This window comes from Anoplolepis gracilipes, chromosome 17, assembly GCF_047496725.1.
Source record: "Anoplolepis gracilipes chromosome 17, ASM4749672v1, whole genome shotgun sequence".
In the NCBI taxonomy this organism is placed as follows: Eukaryota; Metazoa; Arthropoda; class Insecta; order Hymenoptera; family Formicidae; genus Anoplolepis; species Anoplolepis gracilipes.
Genome location: NC_132986.1, coordinates 8393223 through 8417549, shown reverse-complemented (window position 1 = coordinate 8417549; position 24327 = coordinate 8393223). Strand labels below are relative to the sequence as shown.

General features: G+C 29.4%; 6 protein-coding genes across 14 annotated transcripts; 3 read left to right on the top strand and 3 right to left on the bottom strand.

Moving 5' to 3' along the window:
* Positions 1-690: 690 nt before the first annotated feature.
* On the bottom strand, positions 691-6387 carry Cbs (cystathionine beta-synthase). 4 transcript variants are annotated; one of them, XM_072909050.1, is made up of 7 exons: positions 6185-6387; positions 3121-3244; positions 2605-2714; positions 2168-2517; positions 1828-2081; positions 1440-1710; positions 700-1328 (listed from the first exon to the last, which is right to left on the bottom strand). In XM_072909050.1, exons 2-7 carry the CDS (start codon positions 3201-3203, stop codon positions 879-881), a joined length of 1518 nt encoding a protein of 505 aa, XP_072765151.1. In that variant the 5' UTR covers positions 3204-3244; positions 6185-6387; the 3' UTR covers positions 700-878. The 4 variants fall into 4 exon arrangements, with proteins under 4 accessions (XP_072765152.1, XP_072765151.1, XP_072765150.1 ...); XM_072909049.1 differs by lacking the exon at positions 6185-6387 and adding an exon at positions 3576-3727 and having other exon boundaries at positions 701-1328; XM_072909048.1 differs by lacking the exon at positions 6185-6387 and adding an exon at positions 3501-3660 and having other exon boundaries at positions 701-1328.
* A 1410-nt stretch (positions 6388-7797) lies between these two features.
* LOC140675366 (peptidyl-prolyl cis-trans isomerase NIMA-interacting 4) lies at positions 7798-12492 on the top strand. 2 transcript variants are annotated; one of them, XM_072909745.1, is made up of 4 exons: positions 7798-8064; positions 8253-8372; positions 8466-8613; positions 12467-12492. In XM_072909745.1, the coding sequence occupies exons 1-4, from the start codon at positions 7966-7968 to the stop codon at positions 12478-12480; spliced, it is 381 nt and encodes a 126-aa protein (XP_072765846.1). In that variant the 5' UTR covers positions 7798-7965; the 3' UTR covers positions 12481-12492. The 2 variants fall into 2 exon arrangements, with proteins under 2 accessions (XP_072765846.1, XP_072765847.1); XM_072909746.1 differs by lacking the exon at positions 12467-12492 and having other exon boundaries at positions 7799-8064; positions 8466-8685.
* LOC140675362 (L-selectin) lies at positions 8995-12623 on the bottom strand. 2 transcript variants are annotated; one of them, XM_072909734.1, is made up of 5 exons: positions 12487-12509; positions 11874-11992; positions 10125-10304; positions 9868-10033; positions 8995-9509 (listed from the first exon to the last, which is right to left on the bottom strand). In XM_072909734.1, the coding sequence occupies exons 2-5, from the start codon at positions 11983-11985 to the stop codon at positions 9308-9310; spliced, it is 660 nt and encodes a 219-aa protein (XP_072765835.1). In that variant the 5' UTR covers positions 11986-11992; positions 12487-12509; the 3' UTR covers positions 8995-9307. The 2 variants fall into 2 exon arrangements, with proteins under 2 accessions (XP_072765835.1, XP_072765834.1); XM_072909733.1 differs by having other exon boundaries at positions 9116-9509; positions 11874-11989; positions 12487-12623.
* Positions 12624-14175: 1552 nt separating this feature from the next.
* Positions 14176-18363, top strand: LOC140675352 (uncharacterized). 2 transcript variants are annotated; one of them, XM_072909709.1, is made up of 8 exons: positions 14176-14880; positions 15528-16062; positions 16260-16527; positions 16611-16808; positions 16893-17060; positions 17154-17346; positions 17421-17653; positions 17999-18138. In XM_072909709.1, exons 1-8 carry the CDS (start codon positions 14752-14754, stop codon positions 18000-18002), a joined length of 1728 nt encoding a protein of 575 aa, XP_072765810.1. In that variant the 5' UTR covers positions 14176-14751; the 3' UTR covers positions 18003-18138. The 2 variants fall into 2 exon arrangements, with proteins under 2 accessions (XP_072765810.1, XP_072765809.1); XM_072909708.1 differs by having other exon boundaries at positions 14177-14880; positions 17421-17657; positions 17999-18363.
* A 738-nt stretch (positions 18364-19101) lies between these two features.
* LOC140675361 (pseudouridine-5'-phosphatase-like) lies at positions 19102-20685 on the top strand. Of its 3 annotated transcripts, none has more exons than XM_072909732.1 (5): positions 19102-19120; positions 19256-19379; positions 19627-19845; positions 19917-20149; positions 20213-20685. In XM_072909732.1, the coding sequence occupies exons 2-5, from the start codon at positions 19325-19327 to the stop codon at positions 20390-20392; spliced, it is 687 nt and encodes a 228-aa protein (XP_072765833.1). In that variant the 5' UTR covers positions 19102-19120; positions 19256-19324; the 3' UTR covers positions 20393-20685. The 3 variants fall into 3 exon arrangements, with proteins under 3 accessions (XP_072765833.1, XP_072765832.1, XP_072765831.1); XM_072909731.1 differs by lacking the exon at positions 19102-19120 and adding an exon at positions 19139-19157; XM_072909730.1 differs by lacking the exon at positions 19102-19120 and adding an exon at positions 19146-19164.
* Positions 20686-20974: 289 nt separating this feature from the next.
* Positions 20975-21679, bottom strand: Nd-b8 (NADH dehydrogenase (ubiquinone) B8 subunit). Its single transcript, XM_072909748.1, has 3 exons — positions 21471-21679; positions 21278-21384; positions 20975-21157 (listed from the first exon to the last, which is right to left on the bottom strand). The coding sequence occupies exons 1-3, from the start codon at positions 21551-21553 to the stop codon at positions 21069-21071; spliced, it is 279 nt and encodes a 92-aa protein (XP_072765849.1). The 5' UTR covers positions 21554-21679; the 3' UTR covers positions 20975-21068.
* Positions 21680-24327: the final 2648 nt, after the last annotated feature.

The window sequence follows — 24327 nt, the reverse complement described above, 5'->3', positions numbered from 1 at the left end:
AGTAATAATCCCTTTTGACTAAATAAAAATATAAAGAATATCTTTAATTAAAAACGACCTGACTAGCCAAAATTATTCAATTTATTTACACGACGTTTCGACCATATGGTTGTGGTGCTTGTTTGTGTTCATCTCAAAATTAATAACCATTGTTTTTAACTAAGTGACATATTTAATTATTCCATCATTAAGTTCTACCTTTAAACATGTCCCATTGGATTCTTTCTTCTCTTTCTTAATTTACGTTTACACTTGAAAAGGACCACAACCATATGGTCGAAACGTCGTGTAAATAAATTGAATAATTTTGGCTAGTCAGGTCGTTTTTAATTAAAGATATTCTTTATATTTTTATTTAGTCAAAAGGGATTATTACTTTCCAGAATAATTTTATAAAACCTTATAAATAAAACAGTTTTTTTTTGCATATCCATGAATTATGAATGTTTTTATTCCAAAGTATATTGAAATATATAACACATGTATATTTGTTTACACAATCATATGTTTGATACATTTTTATTTTTTTTCACTTTGATTTACACAGTTACATAATTTATAAAATCATTACAAAAATGTGGATGTATAAAACTTAAATGCTTTAAAATTTACATATGCTAAGACATTAGGAAAAATTGTATCATTATACTTAGAATTTTAAATATGTATACAATTTTCTTCATTGGAATTTTATTATTACACAGATATAAATAGTAAATTAACTTCATACATTGTATAGATACAATAAATAGCATCTGATATAATGTAGCAAAGAATTCTGCAATCCATTCATTCTTGTATTTAAACTTTTTAATTATCCTAATATAGATATTGAATAAATGATAACCTTGCTTTATCAAATATTATATTGGTAAGCTTTACATAATGCCATTACTCTGCACTGTATTATCGCCCTTGCTAATGAAATTGTAAATGTCATTTTGATTTACAATTCCGACCAAAGCATTATCGTCATTTAAAACTACAGCATAAGATTCTTTTTCAAGAATACGTGATAGTTTGCCTAGTGTAATCGAAATTTTAACTTTCGTAAATTGCTTGATCATGACTTTCTCGGCAGAGTCAGTTTGTTTCATCGCACCAGAAATCAAATTAGACAAGAGCGCGTCTGACGTGATAATACCTTTCACGTGTATTTTCTCGTCATCAGTTACCAATAATTGTTGAATGTTATTAGTAGTTTTAAAAAAATCCACAGCATCTTGACATGACATTTCCTTTAATAATATTGTAGGCTTATTTAATGTTAAATTCAACAGTGGTATATTCCACCACCATTTGTTTGTCTCTATTGAAGTTTCATGCGTCTAAAAAAGAAAAAAAGATTATGATTTAATAAATATTTTACTGTTTCTATAATAATATGTAAATTATATCTTAGGTAAATCTTAGATAGATCTTATTGTAAATGATTTTACCAAAAAATCTCTGGCTTCCATCCATTGGTCTGATACAAATTTTGTCATGTAATTGCGTATGCCATCTGGCAAGACAATGATTAAACGTTTATCCGCCGGCAGATTTTTAGCGATTTTAATTGCCGCCAAAAATGCCGCTCCACTACTACCTCCGCACAATAATCCCTCGTGACGGATTAATTCACGTGCTGCGTTTAGTGATTCACAGTCCTCTGTCTTTATCCACATGTCAACAACATTGCGATCTATGACTGTCGGTATAAAGTCATATCTAGAAGTTTTTTTAAGGAAATTTTGTAGTCAAGTTTAGTTATTTTTATTCTATAAAAAAATGATAACACTTTATCTCTCAAAGACTATATTATTTTGCGATATACGTGATATGTACCCAATTCCTTCTACTTCATAGAAACCAATGCCTTCTTTATTCAACTCAGATGGCTGTGCCAAAATGCTTCCTACTGGATCTACACCAACAATTTTTATATTAGGCGACAGTTCCTTCAATTTACGCCCGATTCCAGTGATAGCTCCTCCAGTACCAGCGCCAACAATTACATAATCTATTTTTCCGTCACATTGGTTCCAAAGTTCAGTCGCAGTTCGATCATAATGTGCCAATGGATTGCCAGAGTGAGTATACTGTGTATTTGTATTATTGATAGATTTATCAGAGTTTTACTTGAAATTTCTTCTAACAGAAGACATTGAAATAAGAAGGATATTACCTGATCTAAAACAATACTATTGGGTGTCTTTCTCTGCAATTCTTGAGCAACGCTGATATGTGCTTCTGGACTATACCAAGCAGCTTCAGTTGGTGTTCTTACTATTTCTGCACCAAGAGCGCGAAGTACATAGACCTTTTCGTTAGACATTTTCTCTGGCATCACAATAATGCATTTATAGCCCTTGACTGCTGCAGCCAATGCTAAACCAATTCCAGTATTACCACTTGTTGGTTCAATGATCGTATATCCTGGTTTTATCAGTCCCTTTTCTTCCGCATCCTGTATCATCCTATGTGCTATTCTATCTTTTAAAGATCCTCCAGGATTAAAGAATTCACATTTCGCGTCTGTATAAAAAGATAGGTTAATGATAAAAATTTTCATTAAAGTTGCCAAGTTTTCTTTCATTTAAGATATAGAAATTTTTTACTAACACATTTCACATTTAATCCCATGTTTTTTAGGTATATTATTGAGCCGAACAAGGGGAGTGTCACCAATTGCACTTAAAATGTCAGGTAATATTTTGTTGCGATTTGGTATCCTGTAGAAAACCAAATATAATACATTTATTGGCATATTTTTTTGTATATTTTAATAATTAATATTTTTTATTCTAATAAAGCTAAACTAATAAATATAACTAACTTGTATGACAACTTTTCATCTATTATAATCATGCTTATATTTGCACGGTATATATATATATTTTGACTTGTGGCAATACATATGTTTTAAATATAAAAACGCTTCTCACTTTTATTTGACTTTCCATATTTTAATTATAATTTCATACACATTGCAATTTCTAGATAAATTTTGATATTAAAATTTAATAGCAGAATATATTATAGAAGTATTAAAATTAGTATATATAATTGCAATATGTAACATATGGCAAAATTGGAAAAATATATAAATTGTATTAAAAAGTTTCCAGTTTGACTTACTCTATTCGTTTCGTATGAGGTGAATTTTCCTCATTTGCTTTCCAAGTGCATTTAGATGATCTGTCTGGTCGCTTTAATTCCATTATAATTTTCGTCTTTTATTACCAATCAAATAAACCTTTCTCTAGAAAGAAAACATGTAGTAATAAATGATATAGTTAAATGTTTTTAAACAAAATTTTAAAAATCTCTCAATGATGCAATAACTCGATGTGTCATGTAAACTTCTGATTCATAACGTGATTATGCAGATTTATTCTTTTTAATACACTCGAAATAATTCTAAATGTCCTTTAAATTAGAGGAGAGAGGAAAAAAAATAAGAAAAGAAACGAGTAACGCGTGAAGAAAATATCGATATATGTTGTATTAATATTAACCTTGGATTAATTGTCAATTCAAGTATGAAACGTCTTATCAAACAATATGGTAAAACGCAAAAGAATCTAAATTACCAGAAATATCCAGGTGTATTACAATCACTGTCGGTCACTGTAAATATATATACGTACATACACAGATTTAACGGTCAGGCCGTATGTGTACATATATATATATACATACACATACAACGAATCGTTATCACATGTGTTACACGCTTATATATATATTACACGTGGTTATAATTCGTGTTCTAACATGTGTTATATTAACTTTATTTTTGTAATAAAAACTTTAGATATTTTTCATGATATAAATATAAATTTGTGAACAAAAATATTTCTTTCTAAAAAATAAATAATATATAAAAATTTAAAATACATCAATATAATAATCATCTGACGATAATTTTAATTTATACATCTCTATTTTACCGACTAATGATATGCTAAATTTAAAATATATAATAAAATAAAAAGGAGTAAATCTAGAAGAAGTTTTTACGTAATTATAAGAGAATAAATAATATTAATAAATATTAAATAATATTAAAATAATTATTAAATAATATAACTAATATAATAAATATAATTAATATAATTTTCAAATTTTTCGGTTTTAACATATGGACACATTATATATATATATATATATATTAGGTAGACACACATGTGTTCCTTTTCGTATTCCTATAAACAACTAATTTCATAAATTCGCTCATTGATAATCAATCGTATCCTTTAATTATATTTATATATTTATACCGAAGAAAAGCCTTAGAAAGATCACGGTGCCATTTTTCATACAACGCTTTTTCCACGTTGCATATACTGATGATAAAAATATATATAGTATAAATGTGTAACATGGGCATAAACTGGTTGATTTAATACAATATAATCTGTTTTGCTCTTATAAAAATTTGTCATACTATATATATATATATATATATATATATATATATATATTAAATAAATATTCTCTCTCCTGTCATAACTATTTAATTTACACGCACGTGTATATATTAGTGTTTGCTTCTTCTATCAAAGAAAGAAAAAGAAAGAGAAGAAAAACAGATATTTTATTATTTTATTTCATCATATTATTCTTAAAAATTATATTAATTATAATATAGTTAATTTATTAAATATTATTTAATATTTTAATATTTATTTATTATAAAAATATTTATTATTGTATGTGCATATATACATTATAGATTTTTCTAAAAAATGTTTAATTTATTCAGTTAAAATATGAATTTTGAACTCAATTATTTAATACACTACATATAGAATATACGTGTTTAATAAAACAATATTCATTTATAATTTAACTACTTTATTTTTATTTCATTGGATAATCAAAATTACTCTGACAAAAAATAATCGCTACTTTGTGCGTCATATCTTAACAAAATTCTTTTTATTTTCTGAGTAAAATGCATATTTACACTGCAATAAGATATATTCGCGGAGAATGCAATATATCTCTCAAGTTCCTTATTGTATTATAATATGTGCAAATACTTAAAAGGATTATGATTATCGGTCATCTATTTATATGCTTCAGTGCGGATTAATCATTATTATATGTTATATAATATGTTAAGAATCTTGCTCTTTTTGTCATCTTTATTTTTATTTCAATTTTGATTATGACAATTCATATTCATGCACATAATAAAAAATTCGTTAAACAACGAGAAGATTGAATAAAACAACGCGTTTTCCTTTTATATTGAAAATGAATAACAGTCATCCAACACTATGTGTCTTGATAACGCATTCTTATGTTTCAAAATTTCTGAAACATTGAGGCGTCCAAAAATAAACTGTGAATATAACGATGTTATAGCGCTTTTAGACGTTCAGTGATATGAATGATGTTTTTACTTAAGAACATAAAGATAAAGATAGCGCACAAAAAATTAATCGGAGAAAGAGAACGCCGAATTTATCACAGCGCAAATAAATCTCACTGCAAAATTAAATTTTTACAACAGAAAAAAATCACAAAAATAGTTTTAATTAATTTAGATATCTTTCTTTATATCTATATATTAGTATTAAGATAAGGAAAATGTAAGCTTTGCAAAATATTTTAAACATTTCTTTCTTTATATAAAACATATGTTTTAGAATGTTTTTCTCTCTATTCTAACAAGATTTCTTAGTAGTTTTTATAGCAGTATATTATTTAGATACTTAATTCTGTATATATAATATAACTGAATTATAAAACTATAAACATATATATAATTACAAATTATTATTATTATTATCAGATTTTAAACAATTGCAAACTATCTTCTCACTTTTAATTATGATACATTTGTGTTTAATATACATATCTTTCTTTTTGAGTTCTCAGATTACGATAGTTTTATTTTGTTAAGGAGGAAAATGCATTACGTATCCCCCTCCCCCCCCGGTTTAACGGGGAAGTGTGGGATTCATCCCTGTCTATAAAGAGCGATATACCTACTAAAAACCCCTATGTTTCACAAAGTGCATTTTTTAAGAGAAGCCTCATATTTTGTAATACATTTACATACACAAATATGTATTATATATTACATATTGAATTTTTCTTGATTAAATCATTCAAATAAATAAATCAAATTCGTATAAGGGATTTATAATAATTAATATATAAATAATAATATACAAATAATATTTACCCGGTTGCTCCGCCGATGCAGGAAGCCTCTCCTAGGCCTCCTCCTCCTCTCAGATTGTCAGGGAAGTCAGGATCTATTGCTTTATACGCGCGATATACTTTTTTAAATTTGTTTAAACCGCACAAAAATAAAATCGCGCAATATTTTAAGCCGTACAAAAGCGTAAAAAGCGTGTAAAAACGCGCAATAGTTTGGCGACACTCCCGCATTTTTACGCGCGATATTTTAACGGAACTCTCCAATTTTGGAACGATCGAAAATCCCATTTCATCACGCGCGAGAATCATATGCTTGGAGTCGACAAGTCGGGCACGACCAAACTCCGAGCAAGAGTTAAGTCCGAAGCGGAAGAAACGAAAGATAAATGAGAGACAAATGTCAAAAACAATAGCGCGCTTTATGTCACCAAGCTCGAATGTTATTATTTTATTACGAAATTATTTTAGACTTAGACGTATTTTAACATGTTAAGATTTATCGCGTAATATTATCGTATAATTATTACAAATATGCTAATAAGCGTTGCGAGAAACGTTGGCGCGCTCGGCCTCGAGATGACCGAACGCGAGACGCACATGCCGGCGCCGGCGTTGGAGTAAAAACACGTGCGCACACTACGCCCGCCGAACTCGGAATGAATGGCACACAACTGTCACAAGTCACATACGTGTTACGTATGTACACCGTACGAAGTACGAAGCAGTCTCCTCTCTCTTATTACGGAACGTATAACGTCAAGGAGAAGGGAGATTATGCGCTCTCTCTCTCTTTTTTTATTATTTTCATTATAATAAACATATATATTGAAACAAAAATTTTGTCAATGATTATATGTTAACGATTATTTATATGAAAAATAGAAATAGAAATCTCTATTATATATGGCTACACGCGTAAAAAGTTACTTATTAGATATAACTTAAATATAAATTGATAGTGAAAAATATGTAGAAATTTTGAAAACCACGTATATAAGTATACTGAATATAACTCTATTATAGAAATTTGTCACATTATATTAAATATATATATATATATATATTCTTCTCGTCGTATAACTAACATTTAATAATTCCTAATATATATTCCTATACACATGTGTTCTATCAGAGAAAGAAAAAAGAACAGATATTCTATTATTCTTATATTATTTTTAAAAATTAATATATTGAATAATTAAATTTAATATTTTTAATATTTACAAAAATGTTTTTTATTATATGTGTATGTGTTTATTATAAATTATTCTATTTAATTTATTTAATTAAAAATATAAATTTTAATCTCAATTATTTAATTTATAAAAAAGATTTTAATAATAATAGATAATTTTATTGTTTTTATTTTTTTTTTCAAGAATAAAATAAAGTAAATAAAACTATATTTCTTGCAAATATATTTTCTACATTATATTAAGCAAAAAAGCTTATTATATTACATATACATAATCCATAAACGGCCATAATCTAATATTGATTTACTATTTAATAATATGGATATATATATATATATATATATATATATATATAAAACCGGTTAGTTCATATCTATATATAACTGTTTTATCGTCACCGAAAGTGAATGTGGCCATGTAGTTTCAAACGGTAAAATAGATGTATGCGACGCTAGTGTACAAACGGAAAAAGCGTTGTATGAAAAATGGCCCCATATATCGTGGCTTCTTTCTGTTTATACTGATTACAGAAATTTATCTACAATTACGGAAGGAGACTTATACATTCGTAAATAATATATTTATATGATCTAAAATTACACAAAGCATGCCGCCAAAAAAGAATGCCGGTGCTGCGAAAACCAGTAAGGGTAAATCCTCGGAGGAAAGTGGAAAAGCAGAAAAGAAAGGAGGAACTTCAGTGAAAGTAAGTAATATATAAATTGATAAATAATATACCTATGTATATTATATGACTGGTGAATTGTTATCTATTATAAACTATTATCTAATGACAATCGAACATATTAAATTTGTATATAATTTTGCATACAATTGTTTACAGTTTTTCATACAGATTATTTTATAAAATTATTTTTTTATCTGCAAACACAGGTTAGACATATACTATGCGAAAAGCAATCAAAAATATTGGAAGCACTGGAAAAATTAAAAGCTGGTCAAAAGTTTAATGAAGTTGCAGCGACATACAGCGAAGACAAAGCCAGATCTGGGGTAATGTGAATATATCAAAAAAGATATCATCTTAATATATAAATTAAAAATAATTGTGTAATTATTTTGAAATATTTTGTTTATTATTTGAAGGGTGATCTTGGTTGGATGACACGGGGCTCTATGGTAGGACCCTTTCAAGATGCTGCCTTTGCATTGCCAATTTCTAATCTGGCATCTCCAGTTTATACAGATTCACCAGTGAAAACAAAATTTGGATATCACATAATAATGGTAGAAGGTAAAAAGTAATATAAAGTACATATTTTTAAAGGATTTTTATAAAGTTGTTATACATATTTGATTAAGTAAATACATGATATATATCATTTAGTACTCTCTTTGTGAGTCCTGTTTTACATCTCTGTGATATATATCTTTTATTGATAAATAATTTTATGTAATTTAAATTTTTATATAAAAAAAACAGTTTATGCATTTTATACAAGTAATTTAACAAGCTGTTATAAATTAATGTATGTTATGAATAAACTGTTGTTTTTAAATAATGAAAAAATATATGAATGTATTTATTATTCATAAATTTATTGCTATATCTAGAATGTGTACAATTGATACATACATTATTTTCGGAATGTAGTTATAACTTTTGCAATAATTATAAGAATTCCGTGTGTATAAACTGTTGTTTCTATTTATATTAAATTTTTCCTATCTCTAGGATTATATCTAGGAATATAAATAGTGATATTTCTTGGATTCAAATAATACCTATGAGTTTAATTAAATAATTCATACTGGGGGTTTAATGAGAAAGAATATGAAATATTATAATATTATAATAGTAATAAATAAGATGTTCTATATGCTACTCAGTCGCTTCTCTGGCGTAGACACACATTTGAATATTGTAACTTTATAGGTGCTTAAAACTATTTGAACAAAAGTAAAACTATCATGAAGTTTCTTTTCCATTATATGCGAAGATTGGGATTGGTAAAGCGAACATATCTAAGGAGAGCTTCATTGTCCTCGCAGACCCATGGTTTCTTGTGATGACATGCTACGTCATGCCAGTTCACTCCATCATTGTAGAATTGATTGAGGACAGCCAGGCAATTCTCGGGAGCGCCGCCCTGAATGGCTTCGCGATTATCAGGCTGCGGTTTGCCGATACTAAATAAAACACATATTGTCCAATACAGAATGCATTCTCGAAGATGAATCAAGATGTATACATTATCTTTGTCATTTGACATGGCATATGTGTTTAGAAATCTTGACTATTAGACGCATGATTATTGATTATAGAGCAAAGAATAACAGGGAATTACAGCGGACGGATAAAAAAGATTTAATCGCAACTTGTTCAACATCCTTGAGCTAAAAAATGTGAAGAACGCGTATGCACGATCTTGACTTCGACGTATCTCGATGCGTATAAACGTTGAAATAGCAACGTTGAAAGAAGCAAAATTACAGGTCGGTATTATACACGCCATGAATATGTAATACTGCGAATAATAAGGCTTACCCGCCACTCTCAGACCAGTCATTTTGGCCGCGATCATTAGTGGGTGCTAACTTCTGCAACTCGGCGGTCCAAAACCAACCGTTAATATGAAGGGGTTGTAGATCCGGCCTGTCGCAGCCCTTGAAGTCACAGAGCCGACCAGAGGTCCAGATATATTTCACTTTGTCTACAAGAGAAGCGTTTCAGATTAACATCTTTAATTTTTCTACTTCGACTGCTTGCGAAATGCAGAATTGATTTGCAAAGTAAGACAGTACTTTGAACGATGCGGCTTTTGATGAACTCGTTCTCTGCGGAGGTCTCCAATGAGACTAGATCCATGCAACGTTGACGACAAAAGTTTCTACCCGATAGCCAGTCTACTTCCTGTGCGGCCGTTCTCGGATCCTCCCATGAAAAATAATAGCCTTTTCCATTGAATCGTTGATGGATGATTCCTTTGAGAAAAACCACAATTAGAAGATTAGAAGAAAATTAAACCACAGGCACTAGACAATAGACAATAATCTTTGAATGTTCAAGAGGTATGTTTACATTAGGAAGAGCCTGCGGTCTCTCACTCGTTCCTGGAGTGAAAGTTGAGAAATTAGTGTCAGTCGTGACGGCGACCCCGGGCAATCGCAGTCACGACCTAGACATTGGCACCCGCGCTGTATGTTGATTTTATCATGCGCGTCACTTTCCAAATAAAGAAGAAGAAAGTTTTTTTATGAGGGGCGCGTCTTTGGAACGCGTGTCAACTGGCTACGCCTAATGAATAGATAATCAGTTATCAAGTTCTATATATAACATATTCTTTTCCATTCTTTCAATTTTACAATCTCGTCAATAATATTCCAGTCGACTATTTTATATTGGTTTTTTTATTCTAATCTAAATGACTTGTATCACGTAATTTAATTTTTTCATTGAGATCCATTAGAATTTTTACAACTTTTTTTACAAGATAAAGAAAAAATTAGCATAATTTTTATTTTACACAATAAAAAGAAGTTGAAATATTTCATATAAGGTTTAATTTTCTTTTGAGATTTTGATGCATTCTTTTGGAAGTTAAGTGTAGCAGTTGATAAAACTTTTATCTACGCATTCCTGTTTGCGATAATAGGACAAAAGAATATTCGAAAATGCTTGTTGAAGAATTTGGGAAATGACATTTCAGATTAAACAATTAACGATGATTTATTGTCGACTCAGCCGAAAACTCAATGAACGTGAAAGTGCCACCCGACATTCCGTACTACTTACGACGAGGACATTTAAAATTCAAATGCGTTCGAGTTACACCGCCGTCGGTGTCATCGTCACACTTTCTATAACGAACATTAAGAAAGATGTACAAGATTGAAGACGAACGGTCACGTGCAATAGTAACGATGTGACAGGATATAGTAGAGATGTCTGAGAATAGACGCGGAAGCTACAATGGTTGAAGGTCAAAAACGGAGTAGGAAATAGGAAAACAGGTGGAGGAGGAAGATTTCGCAATGCAGGGTCGTGGCTTCTCTTTAATCACAAATATTGAAAATACTTTCTCTGGTTTGTAGTTTTCTCGGATGTTTGACTGCGAGGGAAATAGAACGAAGACTCTCTCTCCGGCGTGAACTTTTAGAGAGAGCATTGGGAATACTTGTATTATTTACATCCTAGCCGAAGATTAATTATATAAAAATTCTAAGTAGCAATTCCCACGACCAATCTATTTGCATAAAGTTTCCTAGTAATCACAGCAGATAATTAAGTTAATTTAGCATTGGATAATTCGATAATTTATATACCTTTAATTTTTACAATAATGTGGTGAACAATATTTTATGATTAAAATATTTTGATATCCAAATAATATAAAAATTTGAAAAATGTGTAAAAGATATGCGTTAGTAATGCTTAATGCTTAAGAGACATTTTTAAAAGCTTTTCATATACGTTTAGGTAGTTTTCGATAAAAATAGTGATATATATATATATAAAGATACGAGTGATATATATAAATAAATGAGACTTACTCTGTGAGCAAAGTACTGGATTCGGCGATTCCAGAATCCGTCCGCTGGGTTGTGCTTGAAATTGGGCGGAGGACAGTGTCACAAGAGCAACAAAATACACGAGCAGTATCATTTTTCTTCTTTTCATTTACGGCCAATAAAAAAGAAATGCAAACAATTAATATTGAAGTTTGATTATAATGAGGGAGATCTGTTTTAATCATTTATTTTAATAATTAATCTTTTTTAATTCTAATTGATAGAAATGCTTTCTTTGTTATTTTTAGATTTAAATGCTTGATCTTTCTTGCAAAAGCGACCGTCCTCAAACCGGTTCTACAATTCAAACATCATATATAGGATGACACCTTGTGACACCGGTTTTACTTTAAGTGACAGCTGATAGAATGATTTTTTAAATTTTTTATTGCACACATATATACACGTGTAGATAAAAAAAATTCCAAAATTATATAGAAATTACTCTTAATAATTTGATACGGGATATATTAAATAAATAAAAAAGTATTGCGTGCAATGCTTTTTAAAAAATTTAAAAAATGGAAGTGTGTAAAATAATATAATTTATTTAATCGGATCGAATTATTTTTCAGAGATTATCTGTTAAATTTACCTGACACAGTCAGCTGCAACTCGAGTCTATTAGCAAGATTAGGCGTTTCAATGTTTAAACGCACTGATCTTCACAGAAGAAACTTCAATAGGACAGATCCTTCCGCCTGATGCTGTCCTACAGACGCTCAACGAAGAACTACAGTGTTTTCTTGGCACAGGCACCCCTATATATACACAATGAGGACACATCGCGTCAATACTTTTACCATCAAGTAAGCCACGTTTTCGAGCGTCGAAGTCTCCGTGACTTCGTCATTTGCCCGTCGAAGACTTTGATGCCATGCATTTCGTGTGGCTCGCTCTCGATCCCTCCTTCTCTTTGTTTTTGTGCAAGGGTCATCCTTTTAGACGTCGATTCAGAGCGAGCCACAAAAATTGCGCCTTTTTCTCTGAAAAATATGACATGCCCTACGACTTTTCCTTTCAAATATAATTATTCGGATGGCTACTTTCGATTTTCACTCGTTTACGAGTAGCTGATTAAACTGGCTTTAGTCGAGCTCATTAACTCGTGTCCAATATTCTGTGGAGACCGCAAATACTTTCTAGAAAATTTTGGAAAGGGCGTATTGTGTTGAAAATGTCATGCACACATAAGCCTAATCAATTTTTAGAGAATATAATGTATCTGAAAAATATTCAAAAATTTTCTAATGAAACATAATTTATAGGCTTTCTTTTCTTCAATTCTTTAAAATTTACTATTTTTGTATAGAATATATATATGAAAAGTGGAAAGTAAAATCGCTGTTGATGCGAGTGAAAGGAGAATACACGAAAGCATGGAAATTGAAATAACGCTGCGTCAAAAGAGTTCTCAGAAAAAAATATATTCTGTAATACATAAATATGTGAAAGAAATTAGCGGTATGTTCAGCGTAATCATGGATATTTGTTCAAGACAGCCGTTTTTGACTATGTTTAACATTGAAGATTTCTGAGAAAACGCAAACTTTCGCTAATATACGCCCGTGGAATTTTAAACGGCCTTTAATTTTAAATGTTTTTCTTACATGAATCCAAATTTAAGACAGAGGTGAGTTAATCGATTTGCAATGTTCTATATTTATTTTTAGACTTTTAGTTTTTGAAAATTTATTATAGAAACATATTACATGTTTAATTCTTTAAATTTATTATTTCTCACTGCAGAAATTCGATGAATTAAAAAATTATGAAAATATTTCTTTTGAAATTGGATGAGATTAAAGATTGATCTTACAAATTAAGAATAAGGGGTGTGTATTTTTTTAAAAAAGATAAGAAAATAATTAATTTTCATTTTTTAATATTCCATTTCTTTACTGTAATTGAAATGACACGATAGAAGTGCAGAGAAATTTTCTGTGAATTTATTTTCCATTTATATCTACGTTTGGACGTGAATATTAGTATTTTCATGTTATCAAGAACTCTATCAAATTTCTTATAATTTAGTCAGTATAATTTAACATTTTGTATTTGTTTTACGAAATAAATAGCGCGTTAATTTATTTCGCTAACATTGTCTGTAATTTCTATAATTTCAAACAGCCATGTTTAATTTTTCAGCGAGAATTTCTGTGCTATTATCGATAAAGGCGAATACCTTCAATGACGACCGTCGATAAATGCAGCCGCCGACATTACCGAGCCTTAAGAATAAAGTCGCATGGCGCATGTGCTGTGCGTATCACGAATCAGATGTTTTTTTTTTACTCCACAAACAAACGCTTTGACAAATATACACGTTTTCGTGGGAACGTATCGAAATACATGCGGTTTTTTGCTCGCTGTGCTCAAAGACGAAAAAAGAAGTAATCGCCGATCGACTCGGTCGTGATCGATCGCCGTTCGTCGCAGCAACAAGTCGCCTTTCGTTGCAGCGCTCATATAATTATGATTTTTCACGGCGAGTAGCGAGTAGCGAGAACAACATGTCCGCTGTGATCAGAATCGGTGTTGTCCGTGGCGATCGTTTGTTTACTAGCGGTACGATATGATAATACAGCCGGGATATACACGGCATTTTGTCTAGCTATTTGTACTATGAATGGATTAAGGTCTCATAGGGACGCGATACGCACACGACTTGTGTTTGCCTTTTCTTCCTCGAACATCTCTAACACGAAGTACGGGTTAAGGATTCGAGAGCAAACCTGGGACAATCAGCTGCTTCACGCGGCAGCCCGTAAACTGTCTTAAAGACGTGAAGACGATGCATCTTCGCGCAGTGACGCCGTACGATGATCTTACGCGTACGAAAATCTCCTATGTGCATTGAATGAGGATGACGGAGCCGGAACTTTGCCGGCTGTGTGCCGAGACCAAGAAGACTCTCATCGGGATCTACGAAGCCGAGGGACAGAAGCTCGCGATCGAGGCCAAGATTGCAAAGTGTTTGCAGATACAGGTAAAATTGTGCTATATAATCGAGTGTTCTTTATTACTCTCGTCAAATTTATCTAATCTAGAAAAACAGAAATATTTTATTTTACAATTTTTTTTTATGGAATTCTAAAATTCATTGTCTGGAAACCTATAACGTTATATCTATTCACGTTACATATATTATGGATTGCCAATACTGACAGTAAATTTCAAAATGCAGTCCGTGTATAAATATAGATGTTGTGTATTGGTTCTGATGTATATATAATCCTATACATACATTATATAGTTTGTTTTTTTCAAAAATAATGTAAATTTAAAGCAACACATATACATTTATATATATTTTACATTTTACTAGATTAATGTAATAATAACAAAAATTTACAAATTGTTTTTTCAAATTTTAGAAAACATTTCTATTAAAAAGTTAATATAAATCTAGTAAAGACAGTTAATTTGAATTTATCATTTTATTATCAATCTAGAACAATAAAATAAAATAATTTTTATATGCTACAAAATAATTTATAGCATATACTTTAAATTTATATATTTGTAGTTAATAACTGCTTATGTATATCTGAATTGAATTATATAAATTTTGATATTTCTGGTATCTAAATGATATATTTTTTATCTTTAATAATGATTATTACAATTATGCAGGTTCTAATAACAGACAGCTTGCCACTCACAGTTTGCATAGATTGCTGTAATTTATTGAATCAATGCAATGAGTTTTTTGAGAAGACTAATCAAGCACAAATATCGCTAAAACAATTACTGACAAATTTAAAGCTTGAATCACAACCAATAGAACCAAATATAGACTACGTGGAGGAAACTGTAGAATATCCAAAAGATGATGTTAACAATAGGGAAGAGATAGCTGAGCGCCAATTGGCTGACAATTACATTAATGAGACAGTCAATGTCTTGAATACTTACAACTTTATTGAAGGATGTGATAAAAGTGAAAATTCTGAAACTCAGGAAACAGAAGGTAACACAAAACAGAAGAAGACTAAGATACAGATAAAGAAAAGTTCTCCTAAACAGACTAAGAAAAAATTAAAGAAGAAAAACCAGATACAAAGGATGGAAGAAGAGTCTGAGCTCCATGTGTCTTCCCAAATAGACAAGGAACAGAATGATACAGCTGTGAAAAATAGTTTGAAGATTGTAGATAATTATATATCTGGTAAGCTATATTAAAATATATAAAAAAATAATATATATGTACTTTTACTTTATAAAATAATTATTAAATAATATATATGTACTTTACTTGCTTTGTTTTTTTGTTTGCTTGTTTCTTTAAAATTGTTATAATTAGATATCATAATTAATACCAATAAATCTGTTATAAGTCTAATGCAATACATGTTTTTAATTTAGAGACAGAATCTAATTTAGAAATGAGAGAAACACGGACGATAGAAACAACTAAGCATGGAAGGAAAAAGACGGAAGGTTTAGAGAGGTATCCTTGGCTGTGTACAGATTGCAATGACAAATTACCAAGTCTAGAGGCATTGGAGGAACATCATGAAACAGTACATAATCAAAAAGCCAAGTATATGTGTGTGCAGTGTTGTAAAGTCTATGATAAGTACTATGGGTTTCTTACTCATGTTAAAAGGCACAAGAATAAGGCAAAGTTTAGGTATAAATCATTTGCTGTGTACATTCATGTAAAATTTTAAATATATGAACGTGTTAATATTTGCATGCTCAATTTACTTTTAGCTGTGAAGACTGTGGAAAGTCGTTTGTACATAAAAAAGTATTAGACTCTCATAAGACGATCCACAGCGAAGAACGGCCATTTGTATGCCAAACTTGTGGTAAAGCTTTCAGACAGCAAAGTGCTTTATATATCCATAACCGATGCCATTTACCTGATACTGTAAAAAACAGATATCCGTGCGATCAATGTGATAAGAGGTTAATATAGTTAGACATATTTTTTTCAGAATGATTATATTTCAATGTATATCTATATATTTAAATCATAAAATTTATTTTTAGGTTTTCTACAAAACCAAATCTTGTAACGCACAAACGTATTCATTCTGGTGTCAGAAACTTTACATGCGATCAATGTGGCAAAAGTTTTATACAGAAAGGAAATTTAGAAGCCCATTTTTTAACTCATTCAGTAGATAAGCCATATAGCTGCTCTCAGTGTCCAAAAGCGTAAGTCAGAATATCATAAACATACCATATATTATCTCATTCATGTATATTATTACATATATGATTTAAAAAGAATCAAATGGTGTTACACAGATTTAAAACACCCTTGCAATTGAAGAAGCACGAGACAGTACATACAGGTGCTAAGCCGCATCAATGTGACGTGTGCGGAAGAACCTTTAGAGAGAAAGGAACCTTAAGGGAACATCACAGAATACATACCGGCGCGATGCCGTTTACTTGTGAATTTTGCGGAAAACGCTTCCGTTTCAAAGGAATATTAACTGTAAGTCTATCAGACTTTAATCACATATGACGTTCTTAAAATACCAATTTAATCCAATTATTTTATAATTGCAGACACATAGGCGACAGCACACGGGAGAACGTCCGTACAGCTGTTTAGAATGTCAGCACCACTTTACAAATTGGCCAAATTATAATAAACATATGAAGCGTCGACATGGAATCAATACTTCTCATACTAAACATCTAAACACCAACAATCAGCAATTACAACAGACGGCAGAACAAACGCATCCTATCGAGGAAGAAGATCCACTCTCTGTACCTCAAGCAGAATCTACGACAGCGCAAGTATAAAATATTTATTTTCTAGTATTAATATATTAATAATAGTAAAATAAGAGAAAAATAATAATATGTTAAAATATTGGATTTAAGATTCTAGTTGAATTAAAATATACAAATTTGAATTTATTTTGGAACAAAACGAATGGAATAAAACAATGAATTTCATAAATATATTGAGTTATAATGATGTATGAGATTTGAAAGACAAAAAAATTTGCACAAAAATATAGAATTAAATAAATCATAAAACTTTACGTGAATAAAGATCAAGCTTTTACACATTAGAATAAAAACTAGAAAAAATAAAAAATATTAGAATAAATTAGAATGTTATATTTTTATAGGTAATACAAGCAGTTCCTTATGCTTCTACATCACAACCCATAGTTATTCAAGCTATTCCAACGACTACTATTCAGACCACTTTCCACACGGACGTCAATGGTAGCGTTCAAGAAACGGTATTCAGAGAACGAAATACGACTTATTTCAATGCAGTTCCGGCCGCTCTGCAAAACTTTTTGCCAACGAACTTGCCGTATAATTTTTATAGTATTTCAAATGTTACAGAAAATGATTTAATTCAAAATAGATAAAATTATTTCTTAACCCCAAGCTTAAATAAAGACAACTATGTTGATTGATTATGAAACGATAATAATATGTAATATTAAAATTAGACAGTGCAAAATATATAAATATACATAAAGATACATTTGCAAACTGAGAAATAAGAAACTTTATTGATTAAGTATAAATTGAATTAATTCATTAAATTCATAAAATTAATCTTTTATTTTTAATTAAAGCAACGAATATATAAATATTTTGCATTGATAAATACTGTTACATTGATTTATAATGATGTACAAGAATCTAAAAAACAAAAAAATTTGCACAAAGATATGGAATTAATGTGAAGTTATAAAACTTTGTTATGTGACTATAAGTATCAGTTTTTTGTATATAAGAATAAAAAACTAAAAGAAATAAAAAAATATTAGAATAAATTAGAAATTAAAGAAAAAAATAAAAATTAGATAAAATATTCACATACATTTTATATTGTATACCATGATTAGTATTAAGAATATTATTACAATTTTTGTGTATGTATGTGTGTTTATATTTATACACATACATCTGTTAAGCTACACATTTATTATTAAATACATTTCACAAGAACTTTTATAATAAAAATATATTGTAGCTCTAATTTATATATGCTATATAATTGCATTTTTGTAACAATGCTGATAATTTTTTCATGATATCTTTTCATTATAAATTGTAAATAATCCATATATATATATATTATCTACACAGTTTATAGTTTATATAATTGTTTCCTTAAATGATTAGGTTGAAAGAAGGTTGAAGAGAGATATAACAATCAAAGAGGGAGACATCTAGTCTAGTATCGCTCAATACCAATTCTACATCTATTGAAATAAGGTTACACAAGTGTTAGTACAAGTCCTTATCACGGAAGAGAAACGTGACGTTAGTCGTGCGCACATATTTCAACATATCTTTCTTAACGTTTTTATAATAATCTTTTTTCTAATAAGAAAATACAGGGTATTTTTTTAAATACACAGATTCCTACGAAAACTTCGACAAAGTACTTTGGATAACCTAAGAAGAAATTAATCGCGCGCGATTGTAAAATGGGTTTCAAAAATGTCACTCACTGCATTTTTGATATGGACGGTCTATTACTAGGTAATGACACTTTCCAAATTCTTGAAAAGATAATATTTGTTTTTTTTGTGATAACATTAGATTTTATATAAAAGATTTTGATATCGATAAAAATTTTATTGCATCTGTAACATATAATATCAATATTGAATATTAATTTCTCAACTTCTCTTTTAGTATTAATTTGTTATAAAAATCAGGAATATTTTATTTTTAAAAAATTAGATAAAGAGAGTATAATTGATATATATTTCCTTATATTGTACAGATACAGAATCCTTGTACACGATTGCATATAATCGTGTTATTCAAGAATATGGGAAAACATATACTTGGGAACACAAGGCAAAAATTATGGGTTTTAAAGGCTCTGAAGGTCTGCATACTATAATAAATATGTTACAACTACCAATTACAGCACAAATGTTTGAGGACAAACTAGCTCCTATATATCAAGAAATATTTCCTGAATGTAATCTTATGTTGGGTGAGTTAAAGCAAAATGAAAATAATTTAGTGTTACATTTTAGCTGATTTCAATATAGAAATTGTATGTAGGTGTGGAAAGGCTGCTGGTGCATCTTAAAAAACATAATATACCTATCGCATTAGCTACAAGTTCAAGCCAAGAGAGTAGCGACTTGAAAACTCGAAAGTGGAAACACATATTCAATTTATTTGATCATAAAGTATATGGTGGTTCTGATGTAGAAGTTTCCCGTGGGAAACCAAGTCCAGATATATTTTTGATCGCTGCAAAACGTTTTCCTGATAATCCTGATCCTTCAAAGGTTTGTAGACTTAAATATTTCAAATATTTTTGAAATTAACTTATTTATTTATCCATAATGTAGTGCCTAGTCTTTGAAGATTCACCAAATGGAGTACAGGCTGCTCTTGCTGCTAAAATGCAGGTAGTGATGGTGCCGGATCCTCAGCTTCCTAAACATCTCATTAAAGATGCTACATTAATCTTAAAAAGTTTGGAAGATTTCAAGCCAGAGGACTTTGGATTACCACCGTTTGTAGCATAAAATTATTTGGCTTATCAAAAAGAACATAGAAAACGAATTAGATTTAACTTCACGTAACTAAAGGCAGAGTATAACACAATTATCAACAAAAAAATAAAAGCCTGCAGGCAGGTTTTCTTTAATGCAGATGTGAAATCTGACTGATATACATAGATCTTATTTTTTAAAAAGTGACGCAAGTATTATATTATGAAAATGTATATTTTCATACTTGCATAAAGGAATTATTACACTGCCTGAAGTTTATATAATATGATTAAAAACCTTACTATACAATATACTTAATTATATATATTATATTTATATAATATAGAGATTTGTGCTATTTTATATTTATTATAGTGTAAAGTTAAGTTATATTAAGTTAGGAAGGTTTCAATATTTTTTTTTGTATTATTTTTTTGAGATTATATTTGTTAAGCTAAACGTATAAAGAATATAGTACATGACAAAAAATGAACTGCTTGATATATACATACAAAAAATTTAAAAAATAAATATTTTACTATAGAAAATTCTTTTTAGTTATAAAAATTATATATATATACTTCCAGCAAATACATGTACATCTACAAGATATAATTTATTTCTGTGAATAATTTTAATCTATTTTCATTTAAAATTGTGATACAACTATTACAACACACTATACATATAATACATATTTATAAAATATTTATTTTTGAGACGCTAACTCTTGAATCCTCCCGAGTACTTCTTCAGATTTCAGATTTGACAGGGGCATAGAACGTTCTACACCATATTCTGCAACACCATTTACAAAAAGATTGACATTTGAACAAGTATTTGTATTCAGGAGAAAAAAATGTAATTTGTAAAATGACCTGATGTTGTCCATAAAAAGTTATATTCATCTTTACGTACCATAACGCGCATACAGCTTTGGTTCAATTGATGAGCATTCCCTAATTAAAACGGGGAATCTTGGATTATTTTTCTTCAACGGCACATATTGTTGCTCGATGAAGTCCCTGTAATATACACATAAAAGTTGACAAGATTGAAATGAATTTAGATGAATAGATAAACACACTTCTATCGTTTGTTACAACTTTACCTAACACCTTGACTAGATTTGGACGTTTGGCAAAGGAGGATTCTCAATTCTTTCAAATGTTTTCCAAATTTTACAGTAGCCATCTCTTTCAATTATTTACAATCTTTTACAAACACACCACTTTCATCACAATTCCAATTCTGTGCAAATATACTTGGCGTTTGAGTTGGTTAGAGTTCTGTCATTATATCATCGGGGAGCAGGGAGAACTTGTCTCTGGTTTCGTTAAAGTCACTAGATATATATCTGGTGACTTTAGGTTTCGTGATGTTCTAGCGTCATCTATATCCATTTCAAAAATTACTTAGCCAATTTCATTTTCCGATACTGTCGATAAAATCACTGTTTGGCGCGTCGTCGCATTATTGTGAATCAGGAACATACGAATGATCGAAACACGAAGTTTTTTCAGCTTTATATATATCTTAATACTGTCCGTGTAATTTTCATTGATAAATGCATGCACGTGTACGTCATAAAGATGCCTTTACAATTATTAGATGAACACTATTCGCATCGCTGCTACGTATTTTTATATATATTACATTGTTTTTATATATTTATAAACTTTATAATTTTAATTATAATTTTTATCGTACATACGAATTATTTATGTAAGATATGTAGTATAGGGACAGTTATTGTCATAATAGACAGTTATTGTGATAATAGACAATAGAATATACCCATACTGCACAGAAAGGCTAAAAGACATCTTAAAGATATCTAAAAAACAATGAGACGTCTTTAAGTCATATACACAGACATGTTTAAGTCATCTTTTAGGGACATGTGCCCTCTGGGTATAGTGTGTTAATAAATAATAGATAATAAATGAATGATAAAGAGAAAAGGAGGTATCGATTCGGCCTTAATTCTCAGGTCAACGGACATACATACGTCAATTTTTAGCTCTTCAAGGGTTTCTGGTCTCCTTAATGAAAGAAGAACCGCACCCATGACAAACATTCTTATAATTGCCGACGTCTGATCGACACTTTATATGTACGATCGCGTGTGCATACTCACTTTCTCATTGCTGTAAATACGAAGTTACAATGCATTTAAAGATAACACGTTACTCGTAATTGAAGATCCAAGCAATTCTATTTAGACATAATATAGGATTTTTTAATTATAGATACCGGATGTTGAAGAAATAAAGATATATATAATTATAGATACCGGATATGGAGCAATAAAATTAATCGAATCTAAAAAGAGTTTTTTTTCAACTTTGCATTTCTTGGTATTTTGGGGCATCGAGCAATATAAAAGAACATATACAGCCTTGGTCAAAAGTATTAAGCACCCTTAAATTTTCCGTATTTCTTATTTTGTTAATAGTATATAAATACAAAAAAAGATTAAAAAATTTTAATGTACTGATAACGCATTAAAGTTGCTATCGGTAATTAAAAAAATTTTTGTATTTTCCCTGTTCTGTGCTTTAAAAAAGAACATTGTTTTGTTTCTTAAAATTTTATTGTATTTTTGATACTCTGCAGCTCGGTAAACAAAATTTCTCTCGAAAAATTTAAGTCAAGTTCCATAAACATTTTGCCTATAAAATGCTTTTTTACACTTTCCTATAATTTTTTTTGACCGAGGTACATAATTTTGAAACTAAATCTGTGTTTTTCAGACATGTTGTTACTTGAAAAATTATTGCAGACGAAAAATTAAGAAACATTTTAAAGCTTGAAATTTCAGTTTTAAAGTGCTATCGATAGTTCTTTAAAATTTTTTAATCTTTTTAGTATTTATATATTATTAACAAAATAAGAAATACAGAAAATTTAAGGATGCTTAATACTTTTGACCATGGTTGTAATTTAATTGATATATGTTATATTTAAAATTTCTTTCGTTTTAACTTGTAAAAATGTCTAGACTTTTGAAATGTAAGGAAAAAACATTTTGTAAATAATTACATTTGACATCATATAGAACATTCTAGCAACTTAGTGAATAATAATAGTAATGGAGTCCGTTAATGGATTCTTTTGTCAAAGCTTATAATGAGATAAAAACACATGTGGAAAGAAGGAGAAAGAAATCGATCACGTCATAAGTAAGAGCGTGAATGTGATTATTTATAAAATGTTTGCTGCCGGGGAGCAATTTAATTCGTCTGTAATTAAAGCAAATATTATTCAACCGATCATGCGCCGATTAACTTCTTCGCCTGATGTATTTTTGACACAAAGACAAATTGTAATAATGAATTAATTAAACAAATCTATCTGCTCAAAGGAACTGCTGTTTTCTCGTTTTTGCATACGTCTCTTCAGTTTCATTTTCATCATCTTAGTTGTCTTCTGCAACATGTGATTTCCGTCACAAATGGGGACCCACGTGAACAAATGTAGATGTCTTTTTGCATTTCATTGAGTTTGAGTCAATTGAGAATTAATGATGCGTAAACAAAAATGCGATGAAATTTGAGGAAATGTTAATACATTCTCTATAAGCGCATAATATTATATAATATTTAAGGTATATATTCTTAGAATATTATATCTTCTAAAAATATATCTTGAATATATCTTAAATATTATATAATATTATGCACTTATAGGGTTGATTCGAAGTTGAACGTCATCAAGTTATAAGAAATCACAGAACCTGCTCATAAAATTTTTATTTTTTTCTTTCTGGTTTATAAAATGGTATATAAACACTATTTTTCATTTTCAATCAAAGAATAATAATTTAATGTAATGTTAGAAGAAATATTTTCTAAATAGAAAAATTGTTCAGAAGTTATATATTATATTATATATATATATAAAGAAAAGTTTGAAGAATTTTTTCTTATAATTCTCAATAAATATTAATTTTATTGAGTATTATT